This window comes from Phycodurus eques, chromosome 2, assembly GCF_024500275.1.
Source record: "Phycodurus eques isolate BA_2022a chromosome 2, UOR_Pequ_1.1, whole genome shotgun sequence".
In the NCBI taxonomy this organism is placed as follows: Eukaryota; Metazoa; Chordata; class Actinopteri; order Syngnathiformes; family Syngnathidae; genus Phycodurus; species Phycodurus eques.
In genome coordinates, this window is record NC_084526.1 from 27,536,325 (window position 1) to 27,550,580 (window position 14,256).

The 14,256-nt window shown below is 39.9% G+C and overlaps 1 protein-coding gene across 2 annotated transcripts in view; it reads right to left on the reverse strand.

Moving 5' to 3' along the window:
* Positions 1-496: 496 nt before the first annotated feature.
* gpc5a (glypican 5a) overlaps positions 497-14,256 on the reverse strand; it is a 185,863-nt gene continuing 172,103 nt past the window's right edge. The window contains exon 9 of one of the 2 annotated variants that reach the window (XM_061702415.1): positions 497-1,636. In XM_061702415.1, coding sequence (XP_061558399.1) covers positions 1,491-1,636 — 146 coding nt within the window. In that variant the 3' untranslated portion in view covers positions 497-1,490. The remainder of the gene's footprint in view (positions 1,637-14,256) is intronic. The other variant, XM_061702423.1, reaches the window with a different exon arrangement.

Sequence of the window (14,256 nt, forward strand, 5' to 3'; positions counted from 1 at the left end):
ACTATTGTTCTATTAATCATTTCAAACTGCTCTAAATTGTGAGAGGTGACTTGTGTTTTTATCTTTTTATGTCTCAAAAGTATTCTCTGTCAATTGAATGTTTGTTGTCGTACTAAAGTGGCTCCAACTATCCAGAGACAAATTCCTTGTGTGTTTTTGGCATACTTGGCAAATAAAGATGATTCTGATTATTTTAAATATTAAAGTAGGTAAACAATGCAAGAAAATAAGAATTTGAGAGCGGGGGACGACGACAATACTTTTTCATGGTACTGTATATTGTGTGTTAGCAATACTGATTATATGATGCCTTTCATGTTGCTTTATCATTTAAAGTGAAATCACCCAGTCAGAAAAATCCTACAGACAGGGGTTTTTGCACTTTGGCTATCAATAAACAATGAGCGGATTAGAATCTGTAATAAAGAGTCTACAGGTGAATAAAAGTGCTGAATGGACACAAAAATAAATCAACAGTCATAAATTAAAAGGGCACAATATTTTTTTTTATCACTCCAACAAAAGCAGCTAATATACATATAAAATATGTTTCTGTTATCATTGACATTTTGGATGCTAATAATGTTACTCAGTGTTTTCTGTCCTATTATTATTGTGTCACTTATCCTCCCTTGGACATCCAGTGTGAGCAAAAGAGTGCACGTCTCATACTGTACATCAAAATTCTCCCAGCCTTTCACCCAACATCCATGGCATTTGTGAAACAAATCATTTCCTGTTTCTCTGTAGGCAAACATCCCAGCAGCTCACAATCTACAGTACATATTGCATACGTGTGTATAGTCAAGTAACTGGCTGAAGATATTGGATATTTCTTTACCAGACACTCCAGGATCTAACGGCTCCCTCCTGGGGTGTGATAGACTGCGGAAATTAATTTATTTCTAAATCTATTTTAAAAATAAAAATAAATACATGTATTTCCACTTTTCTCTCCCTCCATCATGCCATCATCCTTACAATTTAAATATAACAATTACACAGTGTATATATAAAATGTGCTGGTAAAAGGTTACCGTAAATTATAAGCAAAATGCATAGAATTTGGCCACTTATACTGACTCTGAAATTACCAATCTTAAAGAGTCTCTAAAATCTGATTATTTCTAAATTTAAAATAAACCTATACTGTGTAGACATCAATTAACAGCAAGGATGTTTCTGCGTGTTTGTATATCTACTGGCCATGTATTTTGTGTGCAGACATACAGTTAAATCAATACATTTGACAAGATATGCTATAGTTATTGTTAATATCAATATTGATTAAATTGGCACTTTACAAAATAATCTTCAATTAATGAAAGGAGGAGAATATGAGGCAATGTCTTTCTGTTTCCACGTTGTTTAAAATCCTGTGTCCTGCACTGTATGAAACTGGTGCTCTATTCCATATCACAGCGTCATACTGTATGTCTTCCTTTGATGAATAAGGTTAGAATCAAGTTTGAGGTTGAATGCCTCAACCATTATAGTGTCAGGAGCACATGTAACCAAGGCATCATCGTGACAACAATGGATCCAGTCAGTCTTATGCTCCTGGATGGGACCTTCACCTTGTAATCCTTTACAGGTGGATGATGATGATTGTGATCACTGGACACATCAGGATTCACTGAAAGGAGAGTACAAATAAGATTATTTTATTATGTGCTATTACCAACAAATGACAATAATTAACATATTTAAGTTTTAATCAATTTATTTTCCTATTTATTTATACAATTCCAAAAATTGAGTCCAAATGCATGCATTTGGATTTTATTCACACTGTTGTAACTACATTTATACTTCACACATCCTTCCGAGCAGCAATGTACCATTAGGGACTAGGCTTTACATGATCAGGATTTTTGGGGCCGATCACCAATCAGCGAGTTTAAAAAAACGATAACCGATCACCGATCCGATCACAATATGGAGCAATGTGTCTATTTAAATTACCTGTTCATTTACTGTATATATTTGTGTACTTAATTTCTCAAAAAATATATATTTACAATAAATAATGTATCTTTGCTAATCTATTTATGTGAGGCATAGTGACAGACAGAACAAATGAATGGTCTTCTATTAGATGGCAGGAAGTACATACAGTAATTAATGTATCCACTTTTTGTGACATTTTTGTTTGTTGGTGTGCCGTGAGATTTTTCAATTGTGAAATATGTTCCTTGGCTCCATAAAGGTTGAAAATCACTGCTCTAGTCAGATCGTGTATTCTAATCAGTCAGGTCAAACCAACATTACAACATGTCAGAAATAATGGGTGCTAACTTACTGTAAGTAAATTAGCTTATTGTAATTAAATTACTTCACCCACACCGAAACTTTAGAGCATGATTTGACAGAACGGCGGCATGTTTACATACAACCGTTAGTGCTAGCACTAGCTTGCTAGGCTACATAACGTTTTTTACGATACGTAGGTTGCAAGCCGTATCGTATTAAAAGCATGTGAACATACCTCAAGCAAGCCTTAAAACAAACGTCCTCTCCTGTCCTGAGCACCGGTGACCACCAACACACGTTTTTCCCCATTTTGTCCTCATAATATAGTCGGCACGATCCACTCTTGTTGTCAAGGTAACGAGTGTATCCGGTCGCATTTGAGGTTGACAAGATAAAGCCCAATGATCGTAAAAAACGGGATGCGGTGGTATCGGAATACAAGATTTTATTGCAGTAGTTTGACATAGTGCAATCGTGAAAGAGCAAATTTGTCTTATTGTCTGATCCGGGCATTACGTGTTGTCTGTGTCAGACATGTCTGTCCCAAACCGCCGGCATGTTTTTTCTTTTTTTAAATGACATTATTGGCCATCAGATATTTACAGTACTACGTCAAAAGACACACAACAAGGCTACAAATATTAAAAAAATAATTTAAATATACTGTGCATGGCGGCACTGGTGGTCGACTGGTTAGAGTGTCAGCCTCACAGTTCTGAGGACCCGGGTTCAATCCCCGTCCCCGCCTGTGTGGAGTTTGCATGTTCTCCCCGTGCCTGCGTGGGTTTTCTCCGGGCACTCCGGTTTCCTCCCACATCCCAAAAAACATGCATAAATTGGAGACTCTAAATTGCCCGTAGCTGTGCATGTGAGTGCGAATGGTTGTCTGTTTGTATGTGCCCTGCGATTGGCTGGCAACCAGTTCAGGGTGTACCCCGCCTCCTGCCCGATGACAGCTGGGATAGGCTCGAGCATGCCCGCGACCCTAGTGAGGATAAGCGGCTCAGAAAATGGTTGGATGGATATACTGTGCATGATGGCGACGTGTAGTAAATGGCTTTTGTGGAGCCAATCAATGATGTCACTGATCAGATCGGCGAATTCTGACATTAAAGCCGATCAGCATAAAATGCAAATTATCGACCGATACCGATGAGGCCGATAAAATCTTTTTAAGTCTATTAGGGACTTTGTTCCCTTTCTTGCAGCCTAGTGACCTGATGGAGCTAAGGGGCACCTTTGGACGCCAATCCCCTGAGGTGACCTGGATACCTCAGTGCCAGGAAATTGAGGAAATTAAAGTAGTTTTACATTTTTTTTTTTCTTAGCGATTTCTTGATGGTTTCTTAAATTTACACGTCTAGCAGAGACACTACAGAGGTGAGCAAAACAATGATTTGTTCAAAAACAAAACAACAACAACATCAGGACAGCAGCAGCTTCTTCTTAACATTATCACCCCCCTACATTGTCTCGGCTCAGCAACTAAGTTAATATATGGTTTTTAAATTGCATCCTGCCAGCAAAAGATATGAGTTGAGACAACTGCATCACATGAGCTGTTGACATCAATCTTGCTGTTTACACCTCTTTGGAAGCCTAAAGTGTGTAGGGAGGAAATTCATAGACCCCTCTCAAGTAAAGTGTTCTCTTTACTTCTACTGATGTTTCACCTTAGATTTCATCTTGTTCATCCTCAAGGGTTGATTCTTGAATTTTGGATAATTCCATAACATAAATTGCCATTACAACAATAAAAGTTGATCACTGCAGCATCTGGATGTGGACTGAAATTAAAAACCTATTGATCCACTGTGAAGCAGTCCCCAGGACAGCTACTGGAATGCATATAGCTCACAGATGCCTGAAAATCACACACAGGAGCAGTGAACATCCTGTCTGTCTGTCTGTCTGTCTGTCTGTCTGTCTGTCTATCTATCTATCTATCTATCTATCTATCTATCTATCTATCTATCTATCTATCTATCTCTCTATCTCTCTATCTCTCTATCTATCTATCTTTTTTTTTTTTTTTTACCAAAGCTCCAGAGCATCTAATATGGCAACAAGCATTGAGATTAAATGTCCATCATTCCATTTTCTACCGCTTATCAAAGGTCGGGTCGCGAGAGCTTTAGAAGAAGAATCACCTTTTATTGTCATGAACATGCATGCATGTACACGAAATTTGTTCTCTGCATTTAACCCATCACAGTGAACACATACACGTTAGTGGAACACACTGGAGCATTTCGGGGTATCAGTGTCTTGCTCAAGGACACCACAGCCGTGAGTCCCGGGGATGTTGGCGGGTGGTCCAGTCGGGGTCTTGCACGGCTGCCCAATGGTTAATGGTATTAATGGTAATAATTTAGCAGGGACGCCCATACTTCCCTCTCCTCAGCCACTTCATCCAGCTCTTCCGGGGGATCCCGAGGCATTCCCAGGCCAGGTGAAAGACGTAGTCTCTCCAGCGTGTCCTGTGTCGTACCCGGGGTCTCCTCCCAATGGGACGTGCCCGAATCAGATGCCCCAGCCACCTCATTTGGCTCCTCTCGATGTGGAGGAGCAGCGGCTCTACTTTGAAATCCTCCCGGATGACCGAGCTTCTCACCCTATCTCTAAGGAAGAGCCCGGACACCCTGCAGAGGAAACTCATTTCGGCCGCTTGTGTCCGGGATCTTGTTCTTTCGGTCACGACCCACAGCTCGTGACGATAGGTGAGGGTAGGAACATAGATCAACCGGTAAATTAAGAGCTTCGTCTTTTGACTTCGCTCCTTCTTTACCACAACGGACCGCAAAGTCCGCATCACTGCAGACGCTGCACCGATCCGCCTGTCGATCTCCCGTTCCATTCTTCCCTCACTAGTGAACAAGACCCCAAGATACTTGAACTCCTCCACTTGGGACAGAATCGCATCCCCGACCTGGAGAGAGCACACAAGCCTTTTCCGACTGAGAGCCATGGTCTCAGATTTGGAGGTGCTGATTCTCATCCCAGCCGCTTCACACTCGGTTGAGAATTGCTCCAGTGAGAGTTGGAGATCACGGCTTGATGAAGCCAACAGAACCACATCATCTGTAAAAAGCAGAGATGCAATACCGAGGCCACCAAACCGGACCCCCTCTACGCCTCGGCTGCGCCTAAAAATTCTCTTCCATAAAAGTTATGAACAGAATCAGTGACAAAGGGCAGCCTTGGCGGAGTCCAACCCTCACCGGAAACGAGTCCGACTTACTGCCGGATATGCGGACCAAACTCTGACACCTGTCGTACAGGGACCGAACAGCCCATATCAGGGGGTACCCCGTACTCCCGCAACACCCCCCACAGGACTCCCCGAGGGACACGGTCGAATGCCTTCTCCAAGTTGACAAAACACATTAGATTCAATGTTTCTTTTCTATTAATTCATTTATCAGATTCTCATTCTTTTGTACCAGCCAAATAATTGCCAAATGTGTCATAACACACAGCTAAACAGATACCGTACATGGTACAATAGCTCTCACATCACAAAGTAATTCATACATGTATATTAAAAGTATTAACATGCTCTTATATTATTAGTGAATCTGTTTAGCTTGCTAGCTAATGTTAGCTTTAAGTTTGTTTGAAAATAAATGCAGCAAACCCACAGTTGAATGGTTAGGATGTTTGAAAAGCTTGGCTGGACAATGAGGCTCAAACTGAAGAGACAGGTCAGAAAGAGAGGCTTACAACTGAAGTGAAATCAATAGTCGCTGATTCCTGAGTACCTGGACCACAAAGGATCAATAGCACACTAACTGCCATAGGAAAAAAACAGTTAACACATACAGTGATGGAAAGTTCCTTCTGTGTGGTTATATGAGGGTCAGTGTTACTGTTTGTACACGGACTTCTCCCATATTTAGCGGGTCTGCGCCAGTATGTTGGGCCACTGAATGCCAACTTAATTTAATAATCATCACTTTGACTGCTGCAGGGAGGCATTTTAGCAGACACCAGCAAGTTAAAATACATTTTCAGTGTACATTTTGGAAGAACCGTTTGAATTGGATCCATATTTTTATTTTCACAAGTCAACAACTACATCCCTTGAAAAACCCTCTCAAATCATCTTTCCCCATTGAAATGAATGGAAATACTATTAATCTGTTCTAGCCCCACATATTACTCCTTTTAGTGTGTGACCCTTGGCCAACAAGGGGCAGTATAATACAGACATATAGACACAAATAAGTGTCAAGTGACTCAGTAAACTACAGTAAAATTTGTTGTTTTTTCACAGACGATAAATAATATATTCCTCTTGAGTATTTTTATATTGTCCATCTGCATGTGTTGCGACACTTTGTGTTGAAATATACGAATCTTAAAGGTTTATAACATGGCAACATAGACACAATTTATTAGCCCGTCTGTGGCATTTTGCTTTGTGTGTTTGCATTAAGATAAGAAACATTTATACGGCAAAACAATCGGGTTGTTTTAAATACATCCATCCATCCATCAATTTTCTGAGGCTCTTCTCCTCACTAGGGTCGCGGGCGTGTTGGAGCCTATCCCAGCTATCATCGGGCAGGCAGCGGGGTACACCCTGAACTGGTTGCCAGCCTATCTGTTTTAAATACACAACATGTAATTCTCATAGTGTTATGTTTAGTTTGACAGTAAACCTCAAGTGGGACAGCTTGAAGCCTCTTTTTGAATAATTGTTCACTATCTGCCAAACTGCTACTTGTTAAGAAGTGAATTAAGTTGGGTTCGTTGCCACCATCTAGCGCTTATATTTAAAATGTTTTCCTCCATGTCAAAGCAAAAAATAAAAAATTCAATATCTGATGATGGCTCATATCTCGAATACCTCCTCAATTGGGTCACTCGTAAAGTCAAGGTACCATTGTGTAAAGCTTGCTGAAGATTCCTGCCTGAGGGAACGACGTCACTACAATTTAACCACATTGATTTTTGTGTTATTTGACAGCATTATTAGACTGTTGGTGCCAGAAATAAACCTGAAATAAACCCTCAACCTTAAAAGAAATCTTTTCAGTCTGGAGTGAACAACTAAAATTAGGATTACACAGGTAAGATTAAGAAGTGTTATAATCCTGTGTGTGTGTATGTGTGTGTGTCCGTGCGCTCGTTTGTGTGTGTGCATGCATGTGTTTGGCTCTTTGTTTGCGAGAATTGAATCCTCAAAGTCTCCTTTGAGCCCCCACCACCTTTCTGTGATCTTACTTTTTATTATCACTTATTTGTAGAATGATCAGTAGGTTTGTCTTGCCCCAGCACTGTCTTATTATAACAAAATGGATGATGTGTTTTGTGACTGCAAAAACAAGGAGAAAGAATGAAGACGTTGGCTATGCTACAGCGTGGGATTGTATTAACATTTGGAGACACACTGGAGAGAAAAAAAGAGCAACTTTTCTCTTTTATCTAATGCTTGATACATAGTGGTGCAAACAAAGAAATACGTTTTGGAGCAACTCCTACTGTACAATTAACGCGATAATAAACATACTTATTAATAGTGACAATATACTGTATCTCTAATAGTTTGGGCATTATTGCCTCTTTAAAGCAGAGGTTAACACATTACATTTACTCCGTTACCTTTATTTGAGTAACTTTGAGAAAAAAATATTTGCCAGAGTAGATTCAACGAAACAAACTTTTTACTCATATTCAAGTATTTGTATTAAGAAGGAACACTAGTCTTACTTGGCTCTGGGGCAGCCTGGTGCAGAGGGTAAGTGAATGTGGTGCAAGTGGAAGGGTCGCCGATTTGAGTGTTTCTAAGCGCATGTCGTCGTTGTGTCCCTGGGCAAGACACTTCGCCCACACTGCCTATAAATGAATGTGGTTGGATGTATGGTGGTGGTCGGAGGGGCCGTAGACACAGAATGGCAGCAGCGCTTCAATCAGACTGCCCCAGGGCAGCTGTGGCTAAACAAATAGCTTACCACCATCATATGTGACTGTGTAGTGAATGAATAACATGTGGAATTGTAAAGCGTCTGAGTTTCTTCAAAAGCGCTATTATGATTATTATACAAAATTACATTATTATTATTATTATTATTATTATTATAGGCGGCACGGTGAACGACTGGTTCAAATCCGGCCTCACCTGTGTGGAATTTGCATGTTCTCCCTGTGCCTGTGTGGGTTTTCTCCGGGCTCTCCGGTTTCCTCCCACATCCCAAAAACATGCATGGTAGGTTAATCGAAGACTCTAAATAGCCCGTAGGTGTGAATGTGAGTGCGAATGATTGTTTGTTTGTTTATATGTGCACTGCGATTGGCTGACGACCAGTTCAGGGTGTACCACGCCTCTCGCCTGAAGATTGCTGGGATAGGATAGGCCACAGCACACCCTGGTGAGAATAAGCGGTATGGAAAATGGACGGATGGATAATAATAATAATAATAATAATAATAATAATAATAATAATAATAATAATAATAATAATAATAATAATAATAATAATAATAATAATACCGGGGCGGCACAGTGGGCGACTGGTTAGAGCGTCAGCCTCACAGTTCTGAGGACCAGGGTTCAATCCCCGGCCCCGCCTGTGTGGAGTTTGCATGTTCTCCCCGTGCCTGCGTGGGTTTTCTCCGGACACTCCGGTTTCCTCCCACATCCCAAAAACATGCATTAATTGGAGACTCTAAATTGCCCATAGGTGTGAATGGGAATGGTTGTTTGTTTGTATGTGCCCTACGATTGGCTGGGAACCAGTTCAGGGTGTACCCCCCCTCCTGCCCGATGATAGCTGGGATAGGCTCCAGCGAAACGAAGAGGGAACTAGTGAGTCAGTTGAATTGTTTGTGATCGTATGTTAGCGATAGCTGCAGCTTGTAGTTTCTAAACACCAATGTCAGGAATGGGATTTGCACAGTAGTTGATTTAGTGCTGGAGCTAATAATATTTGTCCCAAATATTTTTTTAAATCTACAGTATATTAGGATCAAGGTTATTACAGTAAATGAAAACTAAATGAATAACTAAAACTAAAAATTGAAAACACATTTTCGTTATCGAAATAAAATAACGAGATATTTTTTTTTTAAACTAACTAACGAATTACATTTTAAGTTTTCAAAACTAACTAAAACTCACAATAATTGTAGCAAAAAAGTCCTTTGTTTTTGTCTTTGTAAATGAATTTCATACATGAGCTTTCGGCATTGATTTTAAATATAGACCGGATATGGAGGTCTATATTCAAACAGGTCGAAAAGTCCTTTGGGATCAGTAGTTCACTTACGGTGCGTCGCCTAGAAGTGACATGATCGGGCAGCACCATCCTATTCACTGCTCCAGACCAAGCGCAAGTTTTGCCGCGAAGCTAACTTTTACATCCAAGCTGTTTTTGTTGCTACATGTTGCTAACGGAAATGGCTAAGACAGCTACCGACTAGCTAGCACCTTCACGGAACCCGCGCGTCGGTTATTTGTCTTTTGGGAAAAACTCTGATAAACGGACAACTGTCGAGAGTGTCAAAATGTCGCTATTTCCTGCCACGAAAGGGAGATTTAAAAGCAGACAAGGATTTTGTTTCGCTGACACAGCAGGTGATTGAACTACTGCAATAACAGGACATTTTCACAACACGACTTCAGCAACAGCAGGAAAACAGGAAAAGCTTTGCATGTTGGACTAAAAAAAACAAAAAAACAAAACAAAACACTGGATGCACATTCATAAAGGAGATAAAACCAAGATAGCTGTCTTTCTGTCACAAATCTGAAAGTCCACTTGAGAAGTTAGCAATTTAACAAGTGAAGGAAAACATGAAACTAGGACCTTGAATTGTTTTGTAAGTTAAACATATAAAAAAAATTTTTTAAACGCCATACTATAGCATGTGTCTCATGAGTGCTTTTACTGTACGTTGTGATGCATCTAATCTAACCGTAGAAGCAGTATTATGCACTGCACTTATTGCACTTCAAATTCTGTGGACTGTTATACAGTACCTGTATTTCATTTGTGAATGGTTGCTCATCTGTTAGTAAGTTAATGAATTTCTTGAAATGGTATTTCTTTGTTGAGTTTTTCTTACACAATACTTACCGTGATTTTTTTTTAAATACCACACTCGACAATAAAAAACTACAACTAATACTTAAACTATTCAAAACTAATGAACAACAACGAAAAACTAATTAAAACTATCCATCCATCCATCCATCCATTTTCTGAGCCGCTTCTCCTCACTAGGGTCGCGGGCGTGCTGGAGCCTATCCCAGCTGTCATCGGGCAGGAGGCGGGGTACACCCTGAACTGGTTGCCAGCCAATCGCAGTAATTAAAACTAACTGAATTAAAAAAAAAAAAAGTCAAAATGAAATAAAAACTAACTATTAAGGAAAATCCAAAACTATTCTAACCCTGAATAGGATTTGTACGTATTATCATTCAAGTGGCTTTTGTCATTGAATATTAGCACTGTGATTTAAATTTAAATTGAAATTAAATCGAATTAAGCTGTCTTTCATTTACCGGCTCAAGGATTTTACCTGCTAATTAGCACTTGAATTAGATTCACATTTTTAAGTGCTACGGCACTCTTACTTTGTTATATATGGTGCAGTATTTAATGAAGATTCTTTTTTAAGTATAATCAGATTGTCTATTGAACCTTGGATGTACAGTACGTACTGAGCTTTATTTATGATCTAATGGCCTCACATTCAATCTATGTTCACCTTACACACTATGAAAAAGAAGAGCTTCGTCACGCCATCTCTGCCTGGTGAGCCTATTGTGCCGTTTCACTACTTTATACTTTTACTGAAGTCATATTTTTCAAAAGTAACAGTACTCCTACTTGAGTTGCAAATTTTGGCTACTCTACTCAGCTCCGTTGTGAAGGCAGAATCTCTTGTATGCCATTATGGTTCTGATGTACCTCAATTTGTGGTTAGTAAGTGTGTACACTGGTGCCAATTCACTTCAGGTACTAATTATGATCAGCAGTATCTTGGGGATAAAATATTAAAAACAGCTTTCATTATGAGCCACTACAGATGCAGACTACATCACTGGAAACTACAACTACAGTAATAAATACATTGTTTAAAAAAATGGCATTCAAAGCTGAGTATTATTATTTTTTTCAAACATTTAATTACCTAATTAGATTACATGTATGTGCAGGTGTATCTAAGGACGTGTCCACTAAGTGTATATTCACAAACAAAAAGTTAATCACACAAGGCCAAGCCAAGTTTGGCATATTTGAACATACAGCAGCAGTCGGGATAAGTGTAAACAAGAAACACAAGTGCTTACTTCTCAGCCAGTAGATTTCTCCTTCATTTGTTTTGTTTACCCGAGCACAAGAAGAACTGAGAAGAGATGCTCAATAGCAAGAAACCACCCGAGACCACTTAGACGGACGTCTGTGTGCAGGCAGAACAATTGAAAATAACTGTGCTGGAGACGGCAGCCCATTTTCATTAGGCTTTGACATTCAGAGAATGCAGAACAAACAAACTGTTTATCTCCAAAAAATCCTAGCGAATTGCAGTGTTCCATTAATTTGCCCTTGAATGATCCTTTCATGCAGCACGGTGGATGACTCCTTAGCACAGCTGCCTCACCGTTCAGAGGTCCCAGGTTCAAATCCAGCCTCACTGTGTGGACTTTGCATGTTCTCCCTGTGCTGCGTGGGTTTTCTCCTGGTACTCCGGTTTCCTCCCATATTCCAAAAACTTGCATGGTTCATTAATTGAAGACTTAAAAATTCCCATAGGTGTGAATGTAAGTCTGAAAGGTTGTTTGTTGATATGTGCCCTGCGATTGGCTTCGGATAGGCTCCAGCACGGCAGCGACTCTAGTGAGGATAAGCGCTATGGAAAATGGATGGATGGATGATCCTTTAGTTTTTCTCCTTTTCAATATGAGTCAATTTAGAAACGTCATATTTTTGATGTGCCTCAAATATAGGCATGTCACGATAATCACTATATCGACTTATCGTTCGATAAATACATGGATACGATAGTTTTTCCGGACTCGATAAATTGTTGTGGTGAGCCGACATGCGGCTCACACAGTGAGCCAATTGGACGGGTCTGTCATTAGTCGCTAGTGAACTCATGGAACAATGGCGGATGATGACGCCATCCAATACTCCACACCCTAGATTCGCCTAGATTCAGACAACAAAGGCACTTATGGTAAAGTTATGTTTTTGTTGTGTTCGCGAGCTAACGAGCTAGCTCGTGAGCTAATGACTAGCTAATGAGTTAAGCAGCTGAACAGCTCGCTCCACCGTGGCTGTGTCTTTTGAAACGTTAGAGCTTCGCTCTTAGTTGTTGTGAGTTTTTTAAGCATAACCTCAGTGGCACATGTTATTCAGCCAATAGTTGACTACAGCAAACATCAACATATATTTGATTGACAGGTGAAGGGCTCGTCTTCAGCGGCCCAACCACACAGTAGCCAGGTTTACATGGAGACTTTGTTGTCATTCCTATTGAAATAATTCTGTTTGAAGATCTCTGGTCAACTGTTTATGTAAGAGGATCTATTCTGATTGGATGTATACATGTGTACTACTCGGAACAGCCGTGTGACATGCGCACTTCGTCATGAACGTCACGTCAAACATCAAGATGGAGGTCCGTCGTCTATTCAGCACAGTAGTTGGGATTGTATTTATTTTTATATATATAAAAAAAATGCTTGCTAAAAACAACTTATAAGGAGTTAAAAACAAGCTCTGCGTCACATACGAGCTCTGTCGAGAGCCGTCATATTTACAGCGTGCTTAAACAATGACATCACCGCGCATTTACTTCGAGACGAACATACACAGACAGCTTTTCCTGGCTCTATTCTGAATGACGGTATACATGCCGCAAGTTTACATCTGATTTGGCAAAAGGAATATTCCACCCCTGTGAAACCGAATGAAATTCCATTCCAATTTGCTCTGCTTATTATGACTGAGGTGTTTATACGGGGCATTTTCTTTTGGTTTGGGCTTCTAAACCAATTAGAATTGGAATGGAAGGCTCCATGTAAACCAGCCTGGTCTGGCTCTTTATTCTTTATTTCAGACCCAGGGGATCCATATCACAGAGTAAAAAAAAACCAATTTAATAGCAAAACAAGAAAGGAAATTATAATAACAACAACAATAATAAGAAGCATAATTATAATAATAATAATTATTAAAAATAATAATAATAATGATTTAAAGGCAAAACAAATAACATAATAAAAAATATTAAGGCTGGGCCTTGTTTTTCATGATTTCAGAGGCTTTAAAAAATCAACAATATCGTTTATTGTGATAGTTTTTGGGACAGTATATCGTCTTAAAAATTTGTCATCGTGACAGGCCTACTCATATACATTTACTGTACAGCAGTAACAGATTGGTGTGTGCATCAGCTGAATGTGAGGGAGTGATGCATGAAGAGAAAAGCTATCTGAAGCTGGGTTTTTTCAAACGGTAACAATAACCTCTATGCTTGATAGCCCCTCCAAGACACAACCAGCCGTGCTGCCTATAGAAAATAATTAGCAGCTCTATGTACACTCAGGCAGAGGAGGTATATTCCTATGTTATGTTAGGATATTGTGAGTTGCTATCTATTTTTGGTCAAGCCAGAAATATTTCCATTTGTTAGGGATTTGTTTGGTGCACGGCTTATTGTGTGGCGCGTTTCCAATATATACACTCAATATCCGGTACATCAGATGCATCCAATGACATTCAATACGAGAGCTGTGTCCAAAAATTCATCTTTTACAAAGATAATATTTATTAATGTGGTACTACTTGGCTTTGCTGCATTGCATCACACTGAGGGCTGTTATATAGAGCTGTTAAGATTTCACACCTCTCATAGTGGAATATCCATCCATCCATTTTCAACACCGCTTATCCTGGTTAGTGTCGCAGGGCGCTGGAGCCTATCCCACCTGACTTCGGGCGAAAGGCGGACTACACCCTGAATTGGTCGGCAGTCAGTCGCAGG